This window comes from Scatophagus argus, chromosome 3, assembly GCF_020382885.2.
Source record: "Scatophagus argus isolate fScaArg1 chromosome 3, fScaArg1.pri, whole genome shotgun sequence".
Classification (NCBI taxonomy): domain Eukaryota; kingdom Metazoa; phylum Chordata; class Actinopteri; family Scatophagidae; genus Scatophagus; species Scatophagus argus.
The window spans coordinates 10,790,024-10,815,580 of NC_058495.1; the positions used below are offsets into that span (position 1 = coordinate 10,790,024).

At 41.5% G+C, this 25,557-nt stretch overlaps 1 protein-coding gene across 4 annotated transcripts in view; it reads left to right on the top strand.

The window, feature by feature from the left end:
- kaznb (kazrin, periplakin interacting protein b) overlaps positions 1-25,557 on the top strand; it is an 83,721-nt gene that overhangs the window by 10,981 nt on the left and 47,183 nt on the right. For all 4 annotated transcript variants that reach the window (XR_006842961.1, XM_046383393.1, XM_046383395.1 and 1 more), the window contains exon 2: positions 9,873-10,080. Coding sequence is in view for 3 of the 4 variants with exons in the window: in XM_046383393.1 (XP_046239349.1) it covers positions 9,873-10,080 (208 nt within the window). In the remaining variant the exon portion in view is untranslated. The remainder of the gene's footprint in view (positions 1-9,872; positions 10,081-25,557) is intronic.

Here is a 25,557-nt window from a genome sequence, read left to right on the forward strand (position 1 = left end):
ATCTAAATGTGTGTTTGTCTCCTGTCCCTGACAGAATCACACATACAAATAGCAGGACAACAGAAAGATTTACCGGTACTCAGATACATACAAAACGCTCAAACAAAGTCTTATTAGATGCACAAACAAATTACATCTAGAAACACTTTAAACCACTTTAAACACCAAGGACAATAAACACACAGGGGCATGTCTGCAAGGACATTGCTTGGGTACACACTCTGGAGCATATTTCATCTATTCAGCATGACTGTAGAATGATAATTAGTTTGCCCACATGGAGCATTTTTAGAAACAGGGAGGAACATTACATTGTTTTGCTTTCCATGGATCTTAGTATTAATACCCTGTTATAATCCCTTACAAGAGCTCAACTCCCTGAGCCAGACAAGTTTTGAATTCAGACAAACTAATTTAGCATGCAGATTAATGCAACTCCGAGCTCCTGCAGGAGCCAGCCTATTAAACTAATTTTAAACACATACATTTACAATTAGAATAAGTTAGAGCCATTAAATAAAAGACATAATACAAAAGTATCTCATCAGCACAGTTTGTCTCTCTAAACATATTTACATAAGTGCTTTGCCCTTTTCCACTAAAGCATATGTAAAGTAGTCGTACCCTCTAACAGTAGTCACAGTCTAAAACAGGTTTTCAGTCTGGAAAATGAACCTCCTTTTCCTTCAGTTACATTCGTGGATGAGTCAGACATATTGCTCTAATTAAAATAATCAAAGTCCTACTGTCAGGTTGGCACTTGCTCAGCACTGTTGTAGCTTGCATTTAATTGCTTTTGCATTTTAATGTTTGAGCTATCTGTGTGTGTGTGTGTGTGTGTGTGTGCGTGTGTGGTGCATACATGTGCATGAAAGGCTTTCCATGCAGAAAAGAATATGTTAAGCCTTGAATACTGAGAGAGTTTGTGTCGGTGTGGTCGTCAGTGTTCCTTTTAGTGGCTCTCTATTGCACGCTTGAATGTCTTTCAATTTAGTCCTTCTGATAACTCGTCTCTCTCTCTCTCTCTCTCTCTCTCTCTTTCTCTCTCTCTCTCTCTCTCTCGCAGAGATAAATGTTGAAATATAATAAATGACTTCACAACTTCACATGTGTATGGCTCCAACTTTGTTTCTGTTTCTCTCACACTGTCTCACTGCCCTTTCATTTTTCTGCCTTATTTATCTTTCTCTCCGCTTCCCTTGTTGCTCATTTCTCAACATGTTCCTACAAGTTATATATCTTGTAGTATTAGCTTTAGCAAACAAAGTAATTTCCAGAACATAGGGGCTTGTGGGTCTTGGGAACAATTTTAAATTCCCTTGGTGCCACAGGACTGCTATTGTATGTTTAACAATGGAACAGGAATTTCACTCTATTATGTTATCATTTTCATTTAACGTACTTTTATTCTTTATGTGATTCTTCTCTGGTTCAAAAGGTTAAAGCTTAAAGATATTACTGAGACAATAACAGGACAAATGCCAGTGCTTGCAATATGCATTTTTGATATTAAGTGGAGTGAGGCTGTCACTTGAACGTGAAGAAATTGGAAAAAGTGAACAGTATACTGGTTTGCATACAAAGTAGCTGCATGGCGACAGCGATAAAGTGGTGAGGGAGTGATTATTGTCTTCAGTTTTAACTATTCATTGGAACTGTCCTCTAGAGTGGGAACACATGATAGTCGGATGAGTCTCTTAATCAATAGCCTCTGTATATGTGCCTTACACACTCTGACAAGAGGATAAGCTCCTTATCAATACACTGTACCGAAACAGCTCTGTCAGATATGGATTAATCTGTTCTCAGTACAGCACAGCTTTTTTCCCCCACTAAACCTGTCAGTTATTTGCCCGCAGTGCTACAGTGTACCTGGGAGTGGTCTTCTCTGGTGCAGAAAATTCCTATTTGGTCTCAGCTGAAATGCGGAATTTTTCTCTGTAGACTTTAGTGCAGATGGTCTGTATGGCATATGTTACTGTATGCTCTTCAACAGCTTTGATCACTTGTACTTTGGTGTAATGTGGCATAAATACGCTTTGTTGACAACAATTTGATGTTACTGTAATGTTACTGTACTACAGAGGTGGAAGAAGTACTTTAATCTTTTATTTAAGTAAAGGTAGCAATAAAGCAGTGTAGAAATACTCAGTTACAAGTAAAAGTCAAAATCTCAGTCAAGCTGAAGCACAACAGTATGGATGTCAAAATATATTTAATGTCCCAAAGTAAAAGTACTCATAATGCAAAATGCCCAATTTAGAATAACACAATTGCAGCAAAATTATTGATGCGTTCACGTGTTTGTCATTTCATGTTTAATGACGTCTGGTAAAGGTGGCGCTAATTTCTGCTACTTTATATACTTTCTAGTGAGCTAGTATCCTCTGGGTCGCTAAATTTTATCTTAATGTATAATATTGTATAATCATTTATTTTTGATCATATTTTGTATTATTAATCAGAATCTGTAAGGTAACTAGTAACTAAAGTTTAAATAAACATTGAGAGTAAAAAGCACAGTATTTGACTCCCACTTGTAGTGGAACAGAAATACGAAAATAAAAAATGGAAATACTCCAGTAAAGTACCTAAAAATTGTGCTTAGTTACTTTCCTCCTTTGCTGTACTGTTAGTATGAACAGCGTTACTGGTAGTGTTAGACAGAGCCAGGCTAGATGGCATGTTTCTCTGTGCTAAGCTAAGCTCACAGGTTGCTGGCTGTAGCTTTATATTTGCCATCCAAACATGAGACTAGTATCAATCTCCTCCTTTAACTCTCAGCAAGACAGCAAATAAGCGTGTTTGCCAAGATGTCAGACTATGCTTTTAAACAATCTTTCATACTTTAGCTGTGAAACAAGCATCTCCCAGTCTCTGTTTTTCACAGAAAAAGCCAAACAACAGCCCAGGCCCTTCATCTCTTTTTCTGAGGCTTGCCTGGTTATCTTGGGAGGTGTACTCTAACCTGCTCTCAGAAGTCCACCGTAATTAGCCAATAAATAACTAAACGTATATCATAAATCAAGAGGGAGCGCTCTGTCAGGGTGATTTCCACTGCAGCTGCCCTGTGAAAATCACCCTGCTGCTCTGAGAAAAGAAAGAGAGAGAGATGGATTAAGGAAGGGTCGGCAATTAATGAGGTTCCCCGTATGTTGTTGAAAATGTTTTACCTTGAGAGATATCGTCTTGCAGCATTAGACAGCTCCTTTGCTCGACTGAACAGCTGGTCAATAGTTATAACCTGCAGTTTTTTACAGGATCAGGACTTTGATCAAGCTGCCACTGGCTGCTTCAATGATTCCATGTTACTTACTGATTCAAATGACACTTTAATTATGCTGATCATTATAAAAGTGTCACCTATCTTTCTCATCATAATCATGTGCTTCTTCTAGGCACATCTCATTGTCTCAACATCACCAAGTAATTGTGCCTTCTGTGGAAGAAGGAATGATGACAGGGGTGAGGAGCTCTATTAAACAGCAGCACAGGAGCTGAGTGTAAAATGTTACGTGCAAAACATACACCTTTTGTATCTATGCCTGCTCCATTTGTGATCTCAGCGTGATCTGTATGTCATTAGAGATAACTCAGCTCTGCATGTCTACATGTTTGAGCCTGAAGACAGAATTATAACTGGGACATAGTGGGATTGAGCATACATAATGGGCTGAGGCCTGGCAATAGATTCTGGGGACCATTGGGAGAAGAGGCGATGACAAAGACAGCCAGCAGGGAGCAGAAGTGAGGTCGAGGGGAAATGAGGCAAGAAGCAAAAATGGGTCTTGGTGGAAGGAAGACATGTGAAACCATGGAGGAATGTCATTTTTTGCAGTTTTATTCTCTATCATCAGACACATATTTCCCATCCTGCAGGTCTCAAAGTTCATCATAGCCAAACCCCCCTCCTCCTTCCTCATCCCTGCATCATTTCTGCCTTCAATTCCCCCAGAGTCTTGCAGACAAGCCTTTATCTTGATACTCATCAAGGCACCTAGTACCGTGTTTCATGCACAACCCTGTCGGCTGTTTTCTCCAAGTGGAGAGGCTGTCAAACTGTTTATTATTACCAGGCTATCAGAGATGAGAGAAGGACATGGCTGCAAGGCTTTGAGTGGAACTTGGGGAGGAATTGGGGGCGGTGACAGACGTGCTGAGTTTGACAACAGATAATAGATGCTACTTTCCAGTCTTATCTCAGCCTCTATAGGCCAGCTTATGGGATGGGAGATTAGTCCTTGGCCAGAGTTCAAGCTGCAGTGAAGCTGCTGCTTTCTGCTGTTCAGCAGCCTGTTGACTGCACAATGCTGAAGGTTTCAGTGAGCATTCAGTCATTAAAGACCACAGCGCATATAACAACTTCAGATAGCTTGGCTTCAGGATGACAAGTACTCCTTAGATGTTGTGTCTTGTTTCAGATGTTGTGACTCAATGCTTGTTAAAGTCAGTTTCTTCAACTTTGAGGCCCCACATGCAACTAAGTGAGAATGATTTAACTGCAAAGACAAAAGCTATTCGTATCATAAGTGATAATGGTTATAGTGGTGGACTGTGGCTTATACAGCTAGCGAACACACAATGGCATAGCACAGCATAGCAAAAGAAGGAAAAGAGGAAACACACAAAGAGAAAGAGTTGAGTTTCCGCTCCCTGCCATTCACTGTTTACTTCATCAATGACCCTCTGTCCCTGTGAGTCACCACCAAGGCTTTGTCTTGCCGTCACTTGGACTTGACATAAATACCAAACTTTTCCCTCCAACTGTGACATTTGCATTTTATAAATTTGCATTCTGTACAGACATTTAGAGCATCTAAAGCAGCTTTCCACACTTTTTAACTCTTTTTTTGCTTGTGCTTTCTGTTACATGAACACATGCTCGTTCCTTTAGTTAACAAAATCAACCATAAGCACATGTATGAATGTGTCAGGCAAGTTGTGCTATATTCATCACTAAGAAATTAAACTGGACAGTTCTGTAGTGTCTTGTTTTTTACAACTGTTGATGAAAGAAAGCAAGAGGTAGTGTTGTGCCGCAGAAAACACTTGTTCTAATTTGTAACTTTGATATGGAGTTTCAAACTTTTCCTGTCATCTTTTCCATGCACACACACACAAACTACTCTGATAGTGAGCAGACAAAAGTAAAATAGCAGGGCCAATTAACCTGCCTACAAGTAAAGAATCCAAACTCTTGCACTGTTTGATGTGGGCAGACAGTTTGCTGTATACCCAGACAGCCTTTATTTCCAGAATAAAACACCTTGGAACCTGCAGTTTCATTTCAGTCCCCAGCAGACTGAACATTTTGACTTACAGGGATTTAGAAATTCAGAACTGCTTGTGAAGGTTGAGACTGAGAACCCCAAGTATTTCAATTTCATATCAGGCTTGATCACAAACAAGGAGGTTTCATTTGGAAAACTAAAAACATTTAATTCACAAAACCAGTTACAGAAAAGAATATGTTTTTGCAAGATCTTTTTTGACATGCAAAGCTTCACGACCACATTGTGGCTTTGTAACGTGGTTATATAAGGTGGTGTTTACAGCTTGCTGGACTACCTCCAAGTGGCTAGAAAAAAAATCATTTCTGCAGGTGCATCTGCATAAACAGCATAAATCTAATCTGATGGTTTGACATATAGATATTGTCTGATTGCATGTTGATAAATGTCCAGCATTTGTCAATAATTATAACTTGTTCTATGAAGACATAAGATAAAGTGTTAATTTAAAGAGCTGATGTGATACTGTGTAATCATGATGAAGGGGACATGCAGATGGTAAATGTAAGGTTAATATTTACTGTACATCTTGTACATGTGTTGGAGTGCAGCTATGACATCCTGACTTCAGGAACATGTGGCTAAGTTTGTTATTATCCAGCAGCTCATGCTTCAAGGGACAGGTGCAGCCTGAGATGCCACTCTGCAGTATGCTCACTTCGCCTTGAGTCCACCTTCAAACTAGTTGCACCACGTGTCTCGGTTTCAACGATTCCTTCTCTTTTAAAGTATCGTATCTCACCAAATGTATCCCTGTGGATGTGAAAACCTTAAGACCTCGGCCAACACATTACTGAGGTCTGAGATCTTCCTGGCTGCTCCTGTTCACACATAAACACATCCCACACTCACACACCTGATGAGCATTACAGCTTCTTTCTCTCATGGCATTTGATGGACTTTAGTAAGTCTAGTAGAGTGGAGTGGATATTTTCCCCAGGCCCCTGATAAGACCTGTATAAATAGTTGAGCAGGGCATTATATCACTTTGCTATTGGGAAAAAATGGAAAGCATTCTGGTGTGCGGAGGATTAGTCGATATTCAATTAACCCAGGCAGACAGTCATGGTGACTGTTTATCAATACCTCTTTTTAACTGCACACCCCCGGCACACTTAATTAAACTTCCCATTAATAACATCAAACAAGTGAGCAAACTAACACCACAAACACTTGGCCAAGTTCGGAAAAGTGGACCAAATCCATAGCAGCACTGGTGGGAGAAGTGGTTATTTAAGGGGGTCAGCCAAGTTCTTGCACACGTCTAAGGTCTTTGCCATTGCCATACTGCACATTCTTACAGTCTAATTGTGGAGACAGAGGAGGACTTTGTGTGTTTTGGACACACACACATAATTATCAAAGTACTTGTCGGTTTATTGATGTGTATCTGGGACACATCTTGACCCTTGACCCTTAAAATCATTAATTTACTCACATTCCACAGATGAGAGTATGAAAGCCCTGCTTCACATAGCTCAAAGCAGACTGTGGTTCTGATTTCATATGAAGGAAGTTATCTCGTTGTTAAAGAAAACCAGTTGGAATAACAGGACCCCTCTGTGTCAAACAAGAAGTGGAGGTGGCCCTCATTCCCGGCCCTTGGCTACAGGCTGGGCAACATTTGTCTTCGGCTAAACAGCTACAAATCAGGGCCAGTGCACCAATCTGGGACAGTACGGTGACTGTCTAGACACTGATAACGATCTGCTAACATGTGATGTGATGAAACATGCCATTACTGCAGTAGAGGTCTTCTCAATAACTGTAATAATTGTCATGTTTGTGTATTACTGGTTGTTGACTGGAGTTGAACCTCAAAGATGATGATATACTGTACTGTATGTTACAGATAGATTATATAATAAAGAGAGGCTAGGAAGTTTATAGAGACAGAAAGAGGACAGTTTTTCAGAAAGCAGGAGAAGCAAACAGAAGTATGCAACAAAAGAAGCAGTGTTATGATACTGTGCTGCACAATAAGATAAACCTATCATCTGCAGCTGCAACTGTAACATGCCAACATGCAGCTCTGGGGACGGTGGGTCAGTCCACCACTTTTATCCTGACTGAAATATCTGGACAATATTTGGATGAAGCGCAAGTGCAAGAAATTTCATACAGACATTTACAGTCTCCAGAGGACGAATCCTACAGCACCACCGACAGGCTAAACATTTTGGCTTTTAGTGAAATATCTCAACAGTTAATGGAAGTATTGCTATTAAATTTGGTAAGGGTGATTCTTTGATGATCCTCGACTTTTCATTTGGCGCCATCATCACATGAATTATTAATTTGTCCAATACTTAAATTTATAAATGCCAAATCTGACTAATGCTAACATGCTAAACACGTGATCAACATGCAGTGAACGTGGCAATCATTACATATATAAGCATCACCATGTTAGCATTGTCATTGTTTGCATGTTAGCATAATGTTTTTAATGTGTTTTCCAACCAACATTGCAACCTCTACCTTCAGTACCACCACCACTACTCAGTCTCTACAGTAGTTTCTGTGTCCTAAAATACCTCAATGCTCTGCATTGCTAACTGCCACTCACATCTTGATCCCATTCCCTTTAAAATATCAGCAAGTTGTAAAAATTGCATAACAGTCACAATTTCCCAAAGAACAAGGTGACATCTTCAAAATTTATGTTTTGGCTGATGTATCGTCCAAAACCCGATCATGTTCAAGTTACAAGAACAACAACTATTGGATTAGTTTGTCGGACTAATTAATGGACTGAATGATAATTTTAGAATCACTTTGATCATAGTATAATGTTAATAAGTTTAGGAAAAGCTGAGGTAGTGCATACCTGTGCAAATTGTTGCAGAGGCATTCATTCATATACTGACTGTTTCAAAAAATCCATAAGTTTTCTTTTGTTTTCATTACTATTATCTCTCAGCTGACATTAAAGTAAAGATGCCGGTATTGTAATATTCTCCACAAGGCCTCCCTGATAATCATAAACATGATCTGATCTGTCACACATATTTGGACTTCCTTATAAAGCAGAGGGCAGTAAACTAACTACCAGGGTGACCAACAAGTGGTGTATCTCACTTGCCCGTCAGTCTTGCGCACTCGCAGTCCCCTCTTTGTTTGTCTCTCTCTGCCATTGTGTGAATACCAATGAGCCCTGAGCCGTTATCACCAGGGCCTCAGATGACAGCGTCTGAGTGATGTATCGCTCATCTGCCTCAGTTTCTTGCTAGAGACAGGATGTGTTCTCTTACTTGGGAAATGAAATGCCAAATGCAGATTCAAAGTTGTGATGGCTCAGCAATATCCAGGATTGTAATAAGTTAAGATGAACGGTCTACCTCTCGTCTCTAACCCTTTGTGTGTGTGATGGAATTTTACAGCTGTACAGATAAGAATTGATGGTGGTGGCATTTGTTTTCTCAGCCCACGGATAAGCAGAAATATAATCCTTCCGACTGTTTTTGATCAAAGAAGTAAAGCTCCACGATGTTCTCTCCACAGCTCGATTGTAATTCTCCGGGCCTCTCCTCTTTGTATTTAGCCTATTAGAGGTCTGTGCCTCTGTCCTCTGCTAAGTTTGCACTCAGAGTTGAAATGTTTTCCCCTTGGGTGCCTTGAGCCAGCCCCCCTTCTCCTTCCACCAATGTGGGGGTGAGCTTTCCCAGGACAAAGAGATGAATATATAATGGAAGGAAAAAAGAGGGGGTGGGAAAGACAAAGAGACAGCGGGTGTGTGAATAAGAGGGAGGAAGGGAATGTGGGAGCAGGAGGGAAAAGATATAGAGAGCTTGACAAGTGCTTGTCGAGGGGTTTAATACTGCTGCCAAGCTCTGAGTGCAGTGAGAGGAAGAAGCAAAGTGAAACAATCTGTACTTTCCCCATATTATAGACCCGATTGCTAGCTCATTACGGACTCCATAGGGTGCGAGATACACAACATACTCAGTAGTTAGAGAGTTGCAGGCGAGCAGCTCAGTCCAACTGCGTCACCCCCTCTCCCCTAGTCCTCCTGCACATGGTACAATCCATTTAAAAGGCTGCATGTCATCTCAGTGTGTGCTGGGTCCTCTCTGAGAGCAGCTGCTCACAGCACATTCTCCTCCTCGGCGGGAGCACTCACTCACTTTCCCCTCCGCCTGCTGAGCTGCATCTCTTTTTCTCCTCTGTCTTTTTTTCTCTCTCTCACCCTCTCTTTGCTCTCTTTGCATTCTCCCTTCCTCTCTCTCTCTCTCTCCTGCGCTCGCTCTCTTTCTCCTTTGCCCTGCGCTCACACACACACACACACACACACACTTTACTGGACTGTAGTGCTTGGCCACACAGACGTTATTCTAAGGCAGTAACAGGTAGACAACATCTCCGGGCTGTTCACCGGAGAACAGAAGAAGGACCAGCGTGTTTTTTTTTTTGTTTGTTTGTTTGTTTGTTTTTATGTGTGGACTAAACTGTGAGAGAAGAAGCACAGGTGGAAGAGGAGGAGAAGAGGAGGATAAGAGGAGAAAGAGGAAAGGGTCTTTGGTTCACCTCCTGTAATGCTCCACTTGACATCATGCTGCTCTGTGTGGATTTGGTCCTCAGGGGAAAATCCTTAAAATGATGGAAGACAACAAACAGCTGGCACATAGGATTGATGGGGCCATCCAGTCTGCCAGTCAAGAAGTGACCAACCTCCGCTCCGAGCTCTCTGCCACCAGCCGCAGACTGGCAGAGCTGGGTGCCAGCAGCCCCCCTGCCTTGGAGAACCACCACCAGCACAACCACCATGATGACAGCCTCCACTACCGGGGTGAGTGTCACAGCATGTGCGTGTGTGTGAGAATGTGTGTGCGCTCACGCCTAATCGTGTGAGAGTGAGAACATGAACATGTGTGATTGTTTTGAAATCGGCAGAGGGAAGTATTCAGGGAATGTGCAGACGGTTGACTAATGTCGTTCCACCATTACTCCACTGACTTATTTTTCCTCAAACTCAACACTACACTGACACCGGAAAAGAGAACAGATTGGGAAGAGAACAAGAGACACACTGATGGTTGTTATTTGATGGGATGTGTTGGGGTTAGGGAGCACGGGCCAGAGCCGGTGCGAGTTTAGTTTCCCAGGCAGCAGCTGGAATCCTGTGAGGCTGCGCTTCCTCCAACTCTCCCTCCTGAATCTGGCAAGGAGACTCAAACTGAGCTTTAGGCTCAAGAGCAGCATGCCAACATCTCTGACGGGGCCTGGCGACACCATGGCACCATCGCTTAGCTGGGAAAAAGATGTGATGAATGAGGAATGAGCTTTAAACTGAAGTTTTCATGGGGCTGCTCAAGCAGTCACATTCTGCATTCTGGCTTCATTAGCTAAAAATGCTGAAGTTTTGGCTTCATATCATGAAATCAAATGCTTACTAATATCACTTTTTTCTGTAAGTGATAAAGACTATAAATAATAATAACTGTTTTATATTTAGTTGTTGCATGGTTAAATACAATTGTTTGCAATTTCTTTTTTATAGCAAGTTTATGTGAGCTTCAGCTTGTGTAAGAGGATGGCCTGTGTCTAATTAAACCTTCTTACTACTTCTACATGGCAGACATCTTGGATTCATTAATGATGGGATTTATTTTGTAATGACTGGAACAACTGGGTAGAAGTCCCTGTGATCTTGTTTGCCTGTTGTTGTGATGTGCAAACTGAACAGCAAATACCACTGTTCATGATCAATTCAAGCAAATAATTAGCCATCGCAAACTTAAAGCTTACCACAGAATATATGATGACATGACAGATTAACCATTTCATCGCCTGCAAGTGCAGAAAGTTTCCTGAAATAGTGAAAACGCTGCTGAAAAAAAGAGACTTCATGTCCCGGGTCTTTGGCCGCGAGGGTCTCTGGGTTCTGTTTTTGACTTGTTTAGAAGCTTGAGGGTCACTGAGGTTATACCCTAACAAGCTGCTTGCTGTCAGTGTGCATTAGATGGCTTTCTGTGTTGCGCATATGTAGATCAGCAGCAGGTGATTCCTCACATCTGCTGCTGGCCTTAAAGGCTGATTTAAGTGAAATGTGATTTTTGAAAGCTGATGTTCTTGTTTTCAGCTGTGTGAATCACACCTTCCAGACTTACTCTGCTTTCCCTCAGAGCCTTGTGTGTTTTCAGGAATTAATGCATTACATTTAAAGGGGCACTGCACTGACTTCACTTGATGAATATATAAGGTCAAGTTTCTTATTATATAAGGTATAAGGTCTTCTAAAAATGTGGCACTGATGTTATAATGATCTCCAGTTACATTATGGGGTTCATGTCTTGCAAGTCCCTCAATTGTATGGATGTGAAATTACCACTTAAAGCACATGAATAGTGGGAGCAGTTAATAAGAATATAACGTAAGCTGAGAATCAGTGAACAAATCACAACAGCAATGCGTGAAAACTTGCTGAGTTATTGAGATTGTCATTTCCGCTGCTGCTGCCAGTGCTGCTTTTTCTCCCATGCTCTACAATAAAGTGACCTCCAGGAACATAATTTTTATGTTTTTTGTTTATTTGGTGCAAATTGGAAGTTCTCATGGAAAGTATTGAGCAGGGTGGCTCTGACTCTCAACTGCTGTTCAGTACATATACTTTTTAATCCTTCTGGTGCCCACGAAGTACATGGGAGAAGTTGGGGGGTTAGGTGCCTTGCACTGTTTATTCACTCCATCCCTCACCCAAGTTTTTTCCTGCCAGTTTTGAACCGACAACTCTCTGGTCACAAACCACTTTGACTCTCCAACCTCTAGGCCACAGCTGCCCCCGTAAATTCCAAGCTGCACTTGATCTGTGAGACTGATACTGTTAAGTAACCCCAGCATCTGAATGGGGACAGTATTGCAGATGAGTCAGGTTCTCCACTCCACAGAGCGTGTTCAGAACAAAAAACGGCCAAGTTTCCAAAAATGCAGTGGTTGTTGGGGGCGTGTTGTTTTTGGTAACAGCGAGACAACAAAATATGCTTCAGGAAGTTCAATTTGAGTTAGAGTTGCCCAGCTGTCTGTATGTGAAGGTTTTTCAGATCGGTTATAATAATCAGCCATCATTTAATCTTTTGTTGTTTGCAGACTGACCCTAAATCTGTGGCCTTCTTCTAATGGGTGGTAGTGTTTTTTGTTCCCCCCACTGGGCTGAAGTTGATTAGTGTTTTGTCTTTATTTGTGGAAAAACAGCTGCAGCGAGTTATGTGTTGTGTCCATCCTGCTTGGTCTGTTTCATTCCAGCAGTGTGAACAAGCAGCCTGACATTCCCACATTCCTGAATGTCAGAGCAGTGATGTCATACTTCCTGTTCCCAGAGGCCAGGCCAACAGTCAGGTGACCGATCAAATCAGGCACACGCAGACACACAGCCCTCTACCACACTATTTTCCCTCAAACTATCATACTAACACAGCAGAACCCTCACCTCGCCTGCATAAAGAGGGATCAGCCTGAGAATGGCTTAGCTCAAGGATGTTTTTTTAAGATCTTAAGTTTAAGATGATTTGTCTGAGAGATCTCTCGGGCAGGCAGTTTGGTGTGTGGTGAGCCCTCGTCCAGTGGGAGATTAAATGTACTTTAGGAGCGTATCCTGCTCAAGGCCAAGCTGTTTGTTAGTTCATTTGTTGGCTCTGCCCTGTGCAGGATCAAAGCAGCAACACAGATGAGGTTTTTAATATGCATGAACTGACTTCCTGTAAATATATTGCGTTGTGCCAAAATGTCAGAATTTGTGCCATTTCCCTGTGGAGCCTCAGTAGCATCTCAGACAGATGTCCAATAAGGCTATAAACACAACACTTCAGCCTGCCGTTCCTGTTGGCCTTGGACTCTGCCCTTCTTAGTGAACTAATCACGAGGAGCAAGCGATTGAATCACTCGAAAACTTGTGATCTCTGCATCATACATCAGGAGTAACTTCATTTTGCTTTTGCTTTCTATAGAAATTATTTTATTGTGTCTTATCTTTGTTTTAGAGTATGACAGACTGTTTACAAGCAACCTGCCACCATTTATTCAAGCCCCCGACAGTAGTAGATTCATTGCTGAGGTGATGACACTCCTCTATTAATGGCATTTACTCTTAATCCATCACAATAACGTCAAGGCCTTGTTTAACATTCCTAAATGAAGCTGACCCGCCGACTGCATTGCTGCCACACTTACCGTCTGACTTGGGAGAAAAAAAAAACCACATATCCAGCTTTCGCTCAATTTGTCTCAGGGAACAGAGTCTGTATGGAAATATTTTGACCTTTAAAATCAATGTTAGGCAACCACATGAGACATATTATTTATTTTCTTAGATTAGTGCCAGTGCCTAGGTGAGGCAGTGAACAATGTGCTGAACAAATAAAGAGAGAAAGCAGTGATGTGTGTATGAGTTTGCACTTATCTGAGATGTTAAGTAAAAGTCATTTTTTGCAATGGTCGGTGGCTTGCAATTGGAGCAGTTCCAGGTCGTGGATGCGGATGAAGTTTTCCAGGTTGAACAAAAGATGAGCAACTGTGTTTTAAAATTTCTGGTTCAATCATAGAGAGATTAAAGTACAAGACTTAAAAGCAAATAAGAGGTACAATGTAGCTTTCAAAGAGAAAGACAACTTGGAGCTTAAATTTCTTTTCTGTGCTCAGAAGCCAAAGATTACGCTTTGTGACCAGATGAAAAATTCAGCAGTTTAAGAAGAAGAACTACTTCATTTATCCCCTTAGGACTGTAATCATTCACTTGTGGATTAGTGGTCAATTCTGTATAAATTTGGCAACTATAGCTGCACGTTTGGTTCCCAATTAAATTGCTCCAAATTAGCTAAAGCTCTGATTCTCGCCTATATATAGGTTCTTCACCATAGTGACAGTGGCAGAGGCTCATTGGTATTCCACAGAAACAACATGATTTCTACTAAACAAATTTACACAGCTTTACACTAATGGGCATTATGGTATTGTCAGATTTTTTTCTTAGACTTTGGTATTTCAAGCATTGGTGCAAGCTATTAAATATTAAAGACTTAATGCTATGCTCAGGCCCAAGAGCAAGTTGAATGTTTCCTTTTTGTTTGCAATTGTGACTCCAAAGAAGAATTGTATTTAAGTGTGCCAAGAAAGCCAAAAGTATGCTGATGAACACTGAAAATATCTTAAAGTAAACTTTAAAATAGATTGGTTAAAAAACAAACAAACTTTAAGATTCAGCAACACTGGATTCATATTATAGGTGCTGGAGAGACATGGCAGTATAGTAGGGAACTGTATTCAGGGGTGGAGGAGGATATAACAGCTGCAGTATTTAAAGACATCCTCCAAACTGTACAGTGTGCCATTAAAGAGTGTTGATTAAGTATTCTCCTTCAAAACCCAGTGATTATCTTTTTTCTGTAGAGGAGAAGCTGCATTGGTTCAAATGCTCTGTGCTGCACAGTAATTGTGGGGAAGAATTTTCTCCCCATCTGGCCTGAGTTTGTCAGAGGCCCCGGGTCTCTTATTACTTCATCGTGCACATGAGCAGGACTGGGAACAGAGCGCCAAACTACAGGGGCAAAATCCCACCCACTCCAACCCCCTCTCTCTCTGGAGCGCTCTCCAGAGACCACCTGCCTTCCTGTATGCATGCAGAGAAAGTATGCAATGTCCTCTAACCTTCTCTCTGGATCCATCACCACCCAGAACCCCCCCCCCCCCCCCACACACACACACACACACACACATACACATTCCCTGCCTGGCCTCCCTCTGCCACGCCCTGTCTGTGGTCAATGCAGCGTGAGAGGAACTGTGTCCAAACAATAGCCACAGAGAGACAGCCCCTCACTCCCCTTACATTTCTCCCTCTCTCTTCCTCTTCCTCACTGGGCTTCCTCCAGTAAAAGAACTAATCATGGCATAGCAAGGACTCCTGGGGTTCCAGAACCAGATGAAAATACCAGTGCCTGGGGCTTGGGAGGATTTGCTCTTACATTTGGGGAAGATATAGACTACAGTGGTGTTTCCAAAGAGGCAGGCACTCTCACAGTTCCTTATTCTCCTCTTTAGTGATAATAAATAAATGGCCTGTAGTGCTCACTTTCAGGAATCAGGAATTCACAACATTTTCATTGCGTTGCTCTCTTGGAACACAGCTGACCTGTAATATAAAATATTATCTATAATATTTAATTATTAAATTGATTGTATACTGAGAAAACAAGTGCCACTAAATGGCTTGCAACCTAAAGCATCTTTAGTGCAGGTTTGCAGTTTAGTTACTTCACAGTTAAGCTTCTTTTTCAGTGTTTAATTTATTTTGTCTTCCATGTTTTGTCAGTATTAGTTAAGTGTATTTCCACTTAATAACTGAAAAAAGCTTAGAAGTGTTTACTGGCACATTGGTGGCCTTTGTTCTACAGTGGTTTATAATGGCCATAAATAAATGAAGGCTGTCTGGTTATTTGTTTTGCTTTGTAATCACATACAAGCTCCAGAACTGAGCTGCAAAGGCTGTCAGGGGGAGCAGAAACCTGATGGACTTTGACTTGTGAAAGAGTTTCCACTTCTGAATTTGGCTGCACAGAGAGGACTGCTGGGCGGCACGTATCCACTTTCATGTCCATACAGGGGCAGAGGAAGCTTCCCTGTATTGTTTAAATCACTCTGAAATCTTTCCAAGTTTGTGGTTCACCAGGAGGGCATTGTGGCGTGCTTCTGACTTCATGTTGCAGCATTCTTTAAGAGCCACAGTTGACAGATGAGAGCTGACCCCTGTGTGTCTTGAGTCTATTGGCAGAGGTGACAGAAGTGCTGCCCTGGATGCCAGCTGGTGATGGCACTCCTTCAGTTTGGGTGGCAGATGGCTGCAGTGCCATCACCATGCGGCCCCTGATGCAAATGGCCACCTAAGAGAGAACGAGCCCCACAAAAGGCGGGTAGGAGGGCAGCAGTCAGTCAGTGGAGCAGAACTGGGAAAGGGAGCTGCAACAACGATGCCAACTTGAAGACAGGATACATCTCAAACAGACATTCCTCTGCACTTAAATTTTCCAGGCGGGCTTTATCTGAATGAAACTTCACAGTGCAAGTCAGACAGTGAAAGACAATTCAAGGAGAACTGAGGAGTATTTTAACCGTGACACTAAGCACTGAATTGCTTCCTGGTATGACACTGTGTCTCTGTATGCTCATTAGATTCATGGAAACCAAAATGTTTGTTTAACCATTTCCTTCCCACTCCTTCAAAACGAGTCTTTGCTTCCCTGATTATTTTCGATGAAGATGGCATTTAAATATGGATTTCCTGTGTCTAGGTCATGGCTCGGGTTAAAGCACATTATGAGACTGGCTTTTATTGACTGAGAGTAGAGAGGAGAATTGACTAATGACGATGTTCCTCACTGTTATTGCTCCTTCTCAAAAGTCCTTTCTCCCCCATTTCCTTCACATGGGCCCCTCATCATAACTTTGCACGCAGCAAAGTACTCTATTGTTTTTTTCCCATCAGAAAAGGAAATGGACTGCAGGGAACTCTGCATTTCTTCGGTGGGTATCTTGTGTTTATCGTCACCATATGGAGGGTTAATGTTATGAATTGTGTGAAGGATTGCTTCCTGGTTGTGTTTTATGGACACATTGGAGGTTCTGTCTGCATCATTTGCATCTGGAGAGGATCAGACTGTTGGTCCAGGAGTGGGAAACCTACACCAAGCAGCACACTTTGGAGGATTTCCTTGTGGAGGTCTGATGATAGGGTGTCTGACTGAAGCCTGAAACAGCAGACTCGTGTGAGGAAGATATATGTCTCCATTAATGACACACTGGGCTCTTGTGTGAAAAAAAAAAAAAATCTCTGTAAGTCGGTGGTGAGACAAAAGAATGAGCTCTGACAGAGTGTATAATACAATTCTCCCAAGTGGAGTGTGCCTTGGCTGTTACCTGGGTGTTGTGGTGCCTGCTTCACAACAGGAGGTGCCGATAATGATCAGACTTTTAAAGGCCCAACTCCACCGCCTCCCCGGTGCCTACACTCTACACATCTAATCCTTCATTTTCACTTTAAATCATTCAAATCTCCATTGAGTCCAAACTTCAAACAATTGCGATGCTCAGAAAGCGAGTCAGAGAGACAGACAGTGAGGAAGAGGGAGCCTGGTTGCTTCCTCAACAGTCCTCAGCTCATCCTATTAAAATGCCTCATTGCTTTAGCAGCGGAGACTTTTTTATTGCTGCTGGTACATATTGTTGCCTTGGCTGCAGTTTAAATCCATTCCCAGAAGAGAATGGACTAGGCATGGAGGAAAATGAGTTTTGAGGAAGTGCAGACCCCCCCGAGCTCCGTATGCAGAGGACGCAAAGCATGACATTCCAGCAGAGCGGAGGATAAGCAGAACACTTTGCCTCTTCCACGAATCATCTGCTTCACGCAGGTCTCTTACAAGACTGACGAGCTGAAGACATCCCGAACATCCGGATATTCTTTCAGAAGTACTTTACTGTTTCATTTTTCAGGACATACTGGAGGACTTGGAGGTCAAACTTTCACACAAGTCCTCTGCAGACAACAATTTGTAATTGAATCCAAACACAGTAGATGCATACACAGTACAGTAAGTCAGGATGTTGTTTTATACGCCTGCTAATTCATTTGCCAGCCTTTGATTCGTCACACAAATCTAGGTCGGATTTAGAGTCAAAATGCTGAGCAAATGACAAATTAATGAGCAACTGACTGTTTAAGTTATGTTTCAAAACAAAAAAGGCCCAAATTAGAGTTTATAGCATCTGTGAATGTAAACCTTCAACTGGGTTTTGGGTTTGGACTGATGGTTGGACAAAACATGCAATTTAAATGTGTCACCTGGGATTTTGTAACATCATGATGGGTATTTTTACTGTTTTCTTAACCCACAAACGAGTTATTGAAAAAATAATGGGCAGATTAAAACGATTGTTAAATGCGGCATGTGTTGTTGCTTACAACTATTGAATAATGATGTGACTGCCAAACAACAATGTAAAACAAAGTTTTCAGCGTCCTTATCCTTCATTAGCCGTACTAAATAAGCAATTTCAAGGCACCACTTTGTGCTTTGGGAAAATGTTTTACTTTTTTTGGAAATTTTGGAGAGTAAACAATTACAGATTGCAACAGCAACAACAGCAAAATAGATTAATTAATAACAATAAGTTGCTACTCTTGTCAGAATATTTCGTCTGCGTGTTGCAGTGGTGGTTGACTTTCCGCCTCCACTCTGCCTCTCCCAGAGAACGACAGATGGCTTCACTGCAGCACACCTCGCTGTTTACCTTCCAGTAGCATTCCACTGAGCACCGCTGCTCGGGTTATTTCCAATTACTCTAAAATGAATCAATTCAGCGTTTGAATTCGTCATTAGGGAGAACATGAACTTCACAAATGAGATTACACACTCCTTACAAAGCATGGCATTAAGGTTGGACAGGATGTGACTAAACTTGAGCCGGTTCTGTCTGTCTGTTAAAGCTAGTTCAACCAAAAACCAAAGGCAGTAGCACCAACTTCTTTATTATTTGCATTCATTTGTTGTCATTTTTTTATGTTTTACTTTATCCTGTTCTTTTGTGGTACAAGCCCTTAATTAGTTTTTACAAAGCAGCAACACTATTTTTTAATGTTTCTGCTGATCGTCACTCTCCAGCCCCCATGAAATGTTGATGTTAGAGCATGTTAGTGGGCTCTTTCCCTGCATTATTTTTGGTCTGCAGGCTGAAGGCATTAGTGCTGAAAGCATGCCGCTCTGTTTTCTCCTGCTGAGGAGGTTCTTCACAAATATTTATCAGGTCACCAATTACTGTGCCCTGTGTGCTCAGGCATTTAGACGCACAGACACACTGTGGCTCTGTTTAGAAGGCTGAGTATATGCATTCCTGTAAATTTATTTGTTGTCAGGCAGTATGTGCGACATCAGTATCCCCAGAGATGGGGTGACTTTTTTCAAAGCTTATGTACGTGTATTGTTAGAAGCATGTTTGTGCATTTCTGTTGGAGAGGAGTCAGTTTAAAGACGCATCTTTATCACTGGGCCTCTTAAATTTGCTCGCAGCTTGCATGCTGTCAGATCAATGGTCAGAGAGATTGCTTTCTCTTTATATAAAAACAACTATTTTCAACCTCAGTTTTCCACGTAAAAGGATCTGATTATGTACCACATGTTAATCAGACAGTACGCACAGATTAATTACTCTCATTGTGTCTTTGTGTGAAATTAGGGTGCATCTGCTTCCTCAATAAAAACAAACGCACCAAAAATAAAGTCAATTTAAGCCAATGGAACTATAATTCTAAATTGACTATACATCTATGCATAGGCTATCAATGAATTACCATGGGTCATTTGATACAGAATTATGCAGATGGAAATGAGAATGCCTTTTATTCTATTCAGCATTTCTCTCTAGCTTTATGGTATTTGCTTCCAATTATGACTAATAGATTAAACCAACAATATAGAAAAACTGCGTTCACATTCCCAGCAGGCTTCTGCAGGGTTAGGCTCATCATTTGTATTTACATTATTTCAGTTTTCATGCATAGCAATAAGACAAATTAATCTGTGTGGCTCCACACTGCAGTGATTCACTTTATTGATTCTCATGTGATGGCTCACTCCTAATGTTTGATATTTTGAGTCTGAAGTTCTTTTCCTTTTCATTTCGTCTTTTATTCAAAAATATGTGTTTTGTCATCAGAGTAGCGAAAGTGTGCATTTGCAGTGCAGACAGATGATCATTTTTATAGTGTATGTTTTGGCCAGTTGGCTTTGTAAATTGATATGCTTTCTTCTCTCTGACACTGTTCTGTATTTCAGGCTGTGTTGCTACTTTTCACTGCTCACAATGTGAACATCATCAACACTTAAAAACAGATTTTTAAATAGTTCATGTTTGGACACAGCGATTGGTGCATGATACTTTGACTTGTTAGTATAGAAAAAGCTCTGGATGCCTGGTAAATATGTATGTAAAACTGGATTACTAACTGGGCAAAGCAGGCAACACACACTTCATGGGTGTTTTTTTGAAATAACTCATAACTCATTGTCAAAGCGATTGCTCATGCTTTGGTAATACTGACACAGTAAATGATGAAATGATGAATGTCTAATGTCAAGAAACACTTCTTGTTGACTACATCAAATCAGTTTTTAAGATTTCGTCTTCTTCTTAATTATATTTATTTATTATTTTCTGTCGATGTTATTTTACTTATTTCTCAATAAATTTGTGTTTAATAAAATTAGAGTGAAACAACTTAGGCTGGAATTTTAGCAGGTTAGTCCAGCCCTGCACATATGTCCTAAGCATGTGGTCCCAGTTTGTAACGAAGGTCTTTCATAAAAAAGTTAGTTAGTGAGACCAAGCTGAGATTACCTGAGTATTTGTTGTGCCTAGTTTGACATGTAAAACTGGTGGGTTTAACCTCTGTCATCCATGCACTTTTGTCTGGTATTATTACCTCTGGTACTGGCCCTCTCATAGTTAGGATGACAACTCAGACGACTGGATGTAAGTGATGGAATCTTCCGTTCTGGCCGCCAAACAATGAATTCCATTCAACATGGCCGCCATTACTTGAAGTGGTGTGGTTTTTTGGAGGGGGTTTCACATTCAGGGGTTTCCCACAGACTCCCTTAATTAACCTCAGCAAGAGACTTGGCTACTCTCGCTGTCCAGGAATGTGCTCCCAAACCCCCAAGTATTCCTCTGTTCCATCCCTGCAACAAACCATTTTTATTTCCAAATCATATGCACGAGACGCCAATCAGAGCAAAACCAAAGCAGCTTATTTCACAGTATTACATAGTTGAACCATCAAATGTATCTGCTGTGGGAGAGTAGAAGGCACCTGTCATACCTGTGAGTTTTACTGAGTCAAGTTTACCTATGGGTCTAGTGTAAGCGAGGCACTGAATATTTTGTGTCACCTGAGACAGGCTCTGTTGCTTTCTCTATATGAGGTTAATGTGTGCCACAGGGCTGCAGAACATCCACTGCTCTTTCAAAAGGCTGGTCTGATTAAGAAGAACTGGGTGTGTGTAATTTACTGTCCACGGTAAAGCAACAACTTGAAGAGGTGAAGCAAGGAGATAAACATTTGGGGTCATGAGGAGAGGAGAGGAGAGGAGAGGAGAGGAGAGGAGAGGAGAAGTTTCAGACCTAGCTCCATTAATAGACCCTGTGTGAATAGACCCTCTGCTGAATTGATTTTGAGGTCAGTCCATAAAGCAGCACTGTACCAACAGTGGCATCATTATGGTGTTATTAGTGCAGAGGGGGAGGAATGGCAGAAAGGGGAGGCTGACTGGGCTGCGGGTGTAATTTACAGGTGTGTTGAACACAAGTGCTGCTCTAGAGAGGGACAGAAAGGAGCCGAGGTGGTGGTCAGACCCCTGCTGTTATTAGTTTCAGAGAGTGCGGTCTCGGTGTTCATTTTCTACATGCATACACTGTCACATGAGCCCCAGTCAAGGGATTATACATGTAGAACTATACATACTATATACTATGCAGCTTCATGTACTTTTGGGTACTTTAATCCATAACATGATCTTAAGTTTTGTATGTAACATTTCAAACTAATTAGTAACTACTGGTGTTGAAACAATCACCATGGAGTAAAAGGTACAACATTTTCACTCTAGAATGTTGTGGAGTACAAGTATTACGTAGCAGAAAAAAAAGTACGTACCTCAATATTGTAATTTGTGACTTTCCACCACCATTCACTAGGTGAGAAATATTCACACAGTTGTCAAAAAGCAGACTTTTCACAGGGTGAATCCATCCCTGAGTAGGGAAAGGGAAAGGACCCTGACAAAATAGTTGTAACTGTATCTGCTGCAGGCTCACAGCTCATGGTTACACTATGATGTTAACAGTTGAGCAAGATAAATTAAATAAGTTAAAATTCAGGACCAGCAGGACCAGTGGGGCCCTCTACAGGCTCTCTCTCTCCCTGTTCTGCTGAACGGACTCACCGACTGGTCCATCTGGACTCAATTAGAGGTCCTGGTATGCACTGTTTAGCTCGAGTGACCATTAATTCCTGTTAATCGATGCAACTTTTCCTTATTAGTCGTGTTGTGACCTTTCAACAAGTTAACACGAGCCCAGTAGGGATTTCAATGGGTTCCACTTACAGCGCTGCGCTACCTTTATGAATAAATGAAAAGGTATGCGAGTACCTGGAGCTGGAGAGCTGTGCAATAATTATGAAGGCCAATTTCCCTTTATAGACTTACAGCAATATGTAGGTGATTATGACTTCTCCTGAATGGGAAATGTTCATAAGGTGCTCTTCTAAAAGTGAAACTGTTCTCCTTAAGCTGTTGCAGTGGAATAATTGCTCTTTTTTTGCTTTGCCCAGCACCACTACAGTCATGTGGGGAAATCCAACCATCCCTCTGCTGAGTCAAAATGTGCTCTGAAGTTACTGCTCATTTCTGAGAGGTTTATGGTTACACGGTTTTGTAGGGTGTTTTGCAAGAGTGAATGTGGGAATTTGAATCGTTCCAGATATGTCATCCATCTCACATGGATAAACTGTTTGAACAACAGGACCATATACACACTCTGCCTGTGACATGAGTTCAGCCCTTTGTACTTCAACATCAGACTGTTTGGTTTGATTGTTCTGTGTGCCAGCAGAGTGGGGAAATGTTGCGAAGCGAACCATTTGTCAGTGCTCGTGCGTTTATGGATATTTTGACGTCTCTGTGTTGTTTTCATTTGGCCCTGTAGGGCATTTTCATATTTCTAATTTTCATGGGCTCATGAACACGCTTGTCTTTAATTTCTCTCGTCTTTGCGCTCACTATAACTTAAACTCTAACATATGCCCACTCTGATTAATGATCATTCACAGGCACAGATGCTATTCTCTGTGGGTCTGCTGATGGGAGGATATTTTTGGTCATAATTCACTCTGTAGCTAAGAGAGAAAAAGAAGGGGACAAATAAAGAGAGGGAAGCGTAAGGCACCTGTAAATGGAGATGATACAGAACAGACAAGATGATATGAAAGTGTAAAACTGTGACTTTCAACAGGCCAATGAGCTGCAATGTGAATAGCACCAAAGCACTGTGAGAGACAGGTAATGAGTGTGTGGTAATACACCTCCAGACCCTAATTAGTTTGAATGAGAGGCTGGAGAGGCTCTTCCATCAGGCCGTGGATGAGCAGACTGTCAGGTGACAAGCCATTGAAAAGGAGAGAAAGAGAGAGAGAGAGGACTAATTGGTTCTCTCTTCCAGACGGGGCTCCTGTCCTTCCTCATGTAGCTGACAGGAACTGTGGTTACGTGGTTGTCTAAGTGGCTTGCTACAAACCTAGAGCCTCATTGTTTGGATCTCTGTCTGCTTGTTTCAAAAATGTGTTTACATTCGTAGATAACCAAGTTTTTTGCATGCTCAAGTGTCGCTTGTTTTTCTTATTTGAACCCACGTGTATAATAACTTCAAAAGGCTACATTTTACAAATGACACATTGTAAAAATACTGACAGAAGTTAAAGTTGAATTGACAATTCGAATAAAATTAGTGGAAGAAGTTGACATGGCACATGTTGCAGGTGAAAGAAGCTGGAGAGTTAATTTAAGTGTTAGTGCTGAGTGAAGCAACAAATTAAAACAATAAAGAAGGTCGTTTGTCCATACCCTCTAGAAAAAAGCAAAACTGTTTTCTGATCTGATGATGTCAGTCCATGACAAATCACTGCTGAAAACTGCTGTTTCGTAACAACATTTTGGTTTAGGCTTTACTAGGTTGAGGGAAAAATCATGATTAAGGGAATGGTCTTGGTTTAAAAAAACAATTCAACATTAACTGTCGTTTGAAACAGTGGAACAAACAACAGTCCCTTGTTTGATGGTTTGTTGACCATCCATTCATCTCATTCACACATAGACTCGCTGTAACATCCTCACCTGACATATTCCTTTGCTCTTATCATAATTAATACAGCCTCAGGAGGGCTTCAGCATTTCAATGCAAAGTGATGTCATTTTGGGGCACTTGCAGAAACAACTGATGCTGTCATGCTTGGGAGCACAGACTTGAAGTACCACTTGAAGCGAAATTGCTGCAAGGAGCTGAAACGTTAGTTGGAGCGAACCTGATAGAGCGAGTTGGAAGTGTCAGGTGAAGTAGAGTGCCATTCCAGGTGTATGAACTAAAAGAAGGTGTCGCTGAAGTGTCAACTGAACTGTAAGCCTCGAAAGCAGTTTGAGTAATTTGTGAACAAACAGTGGAAGTTGTGGGCTGAGAAATTTTTTGTTGTTGTTGCTGTTCAAAGGTGGAGGCAGTGAAAAGAGTAGACGCATGACATCAAAAGAAAGAGATGAATGCCGCTGAAATGCCAGTTAATGTGTAAGTGGTGAAAGCAGTTGAATTGTCATTTTAAAAGGAAAAAAAATATCCACCTAAGATATACAGAACAAAACAATAATTATTACAACTGCAAAGTGTGTCTGTGCTGTAAACACAGACAGTGTCTGCAGTGTTTCAGCACATCTTGTGTCAACTTATCTGATTTCTGCACTTGGTGCTGGTTAAGGACTCTCAAGGGAGACAGCATATTGACGTCATTTGATTTCTCTGACTGTAACTGCAAGAATGTCTCATTTTCATGCTCAGATGTTCTCATGGCATTAGAGACAGTGGAGACATTGTTGCTGCCATACTGTATGCATCCAAGTGGAGTGGATGCAATCCTTTAATACTGCTGATATCAAAGGATTACACCAAGATTGTCTCGGGTCTTACATATGTCTCTGTGTCACTGTAAGGTATTAGTTTTCTAATACAGTCTACTTTAACTGTCTGATTACACAGCTGGAGGGTGAAGGTCCCGGTTTAGGAATGACTGTAAGCCAGCAGTTATCAGTGTCTCTGGCATGTACAGGAATGTCCCATCTGTCCTACTGGCATTGCTGGTAGAGCAGGAAAGGGGTTGGGCATCACTGGGTAAGCTTTACAATAGTTGATAAAGAGGGTAGGTGGGGGATGGAAATAAAGTGAGGGTGCGGACTGATCCTGGTGGTAATCTGTGTTTGATCCCTCATCTGGGATTTTCAAAACAGTAAGTGGATGCTGCAGCAACAGTGGGAACGTACAGAAAGAGAGAATGCAAAGGACCAAAGACAAATATGGATTTTTCCTTCATGTTGAGGGCTGAGAAGATGCTGCGGCCCAGTTGTATTCCATGGGAACTGCACTGCCCAGAGAGGAATGAAGGTACGGCAGCAATGTATTACTCTTT